Source organism: Carlito syrichta, unplaced genomic scaffold (genome assembly GCF_000164805.1).
Source record: "Carlito syrichta isolate Samal-C Ts95f unplaced genomic scaffold, Tarsius_syrichta-2.0.1 Scaffold142960, whole genome shotgun sequence".
Classification (NCBI taxonomy): Eukaryota; Metazoa; Chordata; class Mammalia; order Primates; family Tarsiidae; genus Carlito; species Carlito syrichta.
In genome coordinates this window covers 38,687-40,126 of record NW_007087056.1, presented here as the reverse complement: position 1 = coordinate 40,126, position 1,440 = coordinate 38,687, and the positions used below count along the sequence as shown (strand labels likewise).

General features: G+C 58.7%; 1 protein-coding gene across 5 annotated transcripts in view; it reads right to left on the bottom strand.

The window, feature by feature from the left end:
* TRIM46 (tripartite motif containing 46) overlaps window positions 1-1,440 on the bottom strand; it is an 11,087-nt gene that overhangs the window by 4,532 nt on the left and 5,115 nt on the right. For all 5 annotated transcript variants that reach the window (XM_008050080.1, XM_008050079.1, XM_008050084.1 and 2 more), the window contains one exon: window positions 370-672. In XM_008050080.1, coding sequence (XP_008048271.1) covers window positions 370-672 — 303 coding nt within the window. The remainder of the gene's footprint in view (window positions 1-369; window positions 673-1,440) is intronic.

Genomic DNA, 1,440 nt, shown 5'->3' with positions numbered 1-1,440 from the left:
AGGAAGGATAGCCGGAGCCCAGCAGGTTGAGGCTGCGGTGGCCAGGAGTGGCCACTGCACTCCAGTCTGGGCGACAGAGTGAGACTCCAACTCAAAAAACAAAAAAAAAAAAAAAAAAAAGAAAAGGACTCTGAAGGTTGGAGTGGGTGAAAAATTTGCCCAAAGCCATCCACATAGTTGGTGAGAGGCAGGGCTGGGATTTGAACCCGAATATCTAGCTCCAGAGCTAGTGTGTCTGACCCACTTTGTTAAATGGCCTTTCCAGTGCCCACCCGGAACCAGCAGTCAGTGTCTGGGCCCTGGCATACCCCATGGCCTTTGCACGACCACCTGCACCTGCCACACCATGCCCACCGCCTGCCCACTCACCAGGTGCTGGGGGTGTGTGCAGGTGCACATCTTCACTGTACTCGCCGTAGCCGGCCTTGTTGCAGCCACGGACACGTAGCACGTACACAGAGCCCGTGTCAGGGTTCTCGAGCAGGGCACTGGTGCCCCTCACCTCCTCCCGCCGCTGCCAGCGGGTCGGCCCTGGTTGGGCGGGCACATCTGTGCGCCGGAACTCAATGGTATAGTGCCAGGCAGGTGGCGAGTGGGGGGGCAGCCGCCAGCACAGGAAGATCTGATCATAGGCAAAGGTGCGCTGGGTGTCAATGACAGGCGCCTCAGGCACTGTTGAAAGAAACAGCAGGGTCAGTCAGGGCCTGGCCAGCAGCCTGGCATGGAGGGCAGGAGCAGGCAGGAAAGGGGAAAGCAGCGGGAGCCGGGGGGGTGAGTGTGGGTGAGGGGCACTGGGGAAAAGACTTATCTGGGCACTGGGTACAGGATGTGCAGGGCAGGGCCCAAGGGAGAAAGAGAGAGGCAGGAGTGTGCTGAACAGTAACCAGGAGGTCCGTGTTCTAGTTCTGGTCTGCGACTACCTCATACTGGCCTGAGATAAGTCACTTCCCCTTACTGGGCGTCAGTTTCCTCCTCTGTCAAAGGAAGGTGTCAGACCAGATAGGTTTTGGGGGCCCTTCCAGCTTAGTCTATGAGTTTAGAGGAGCCCTAGGGAGAGGCCGGCAAAGGCCACTGGAACCCAGGCAAGAGGGCACTGAGCAAAAATGAGGCGGAACAGGATGGAGAGGAAGAAGAAGAGTCAGCCAGGTGGAAAATGGGGAGAAGCAGAGAGAAAGCAAAAGCTTGCCGGCAAGGGGTGGAGGTCAAAGGGAAGAGAATGCAAGTCCAGAGGGCAAGGGTCACAAGGACAAAGGTCAGAAGGGACAGGATTCAGCAAGAGCCTAAAGAAGGCAGAAGAGAGACAGAGGGTCCCAGTGAGAGGACCATGAGGTCGGGTCAAGGCAGGAAAGAGAAGGAAGCAATGAGTGGGTGGCCGAGCTGCCTGGGAGGGGGGCCCGGCGGGGGGCAGGGCCCCCGGGGCAGGGCCGCTGACTTGCCTGG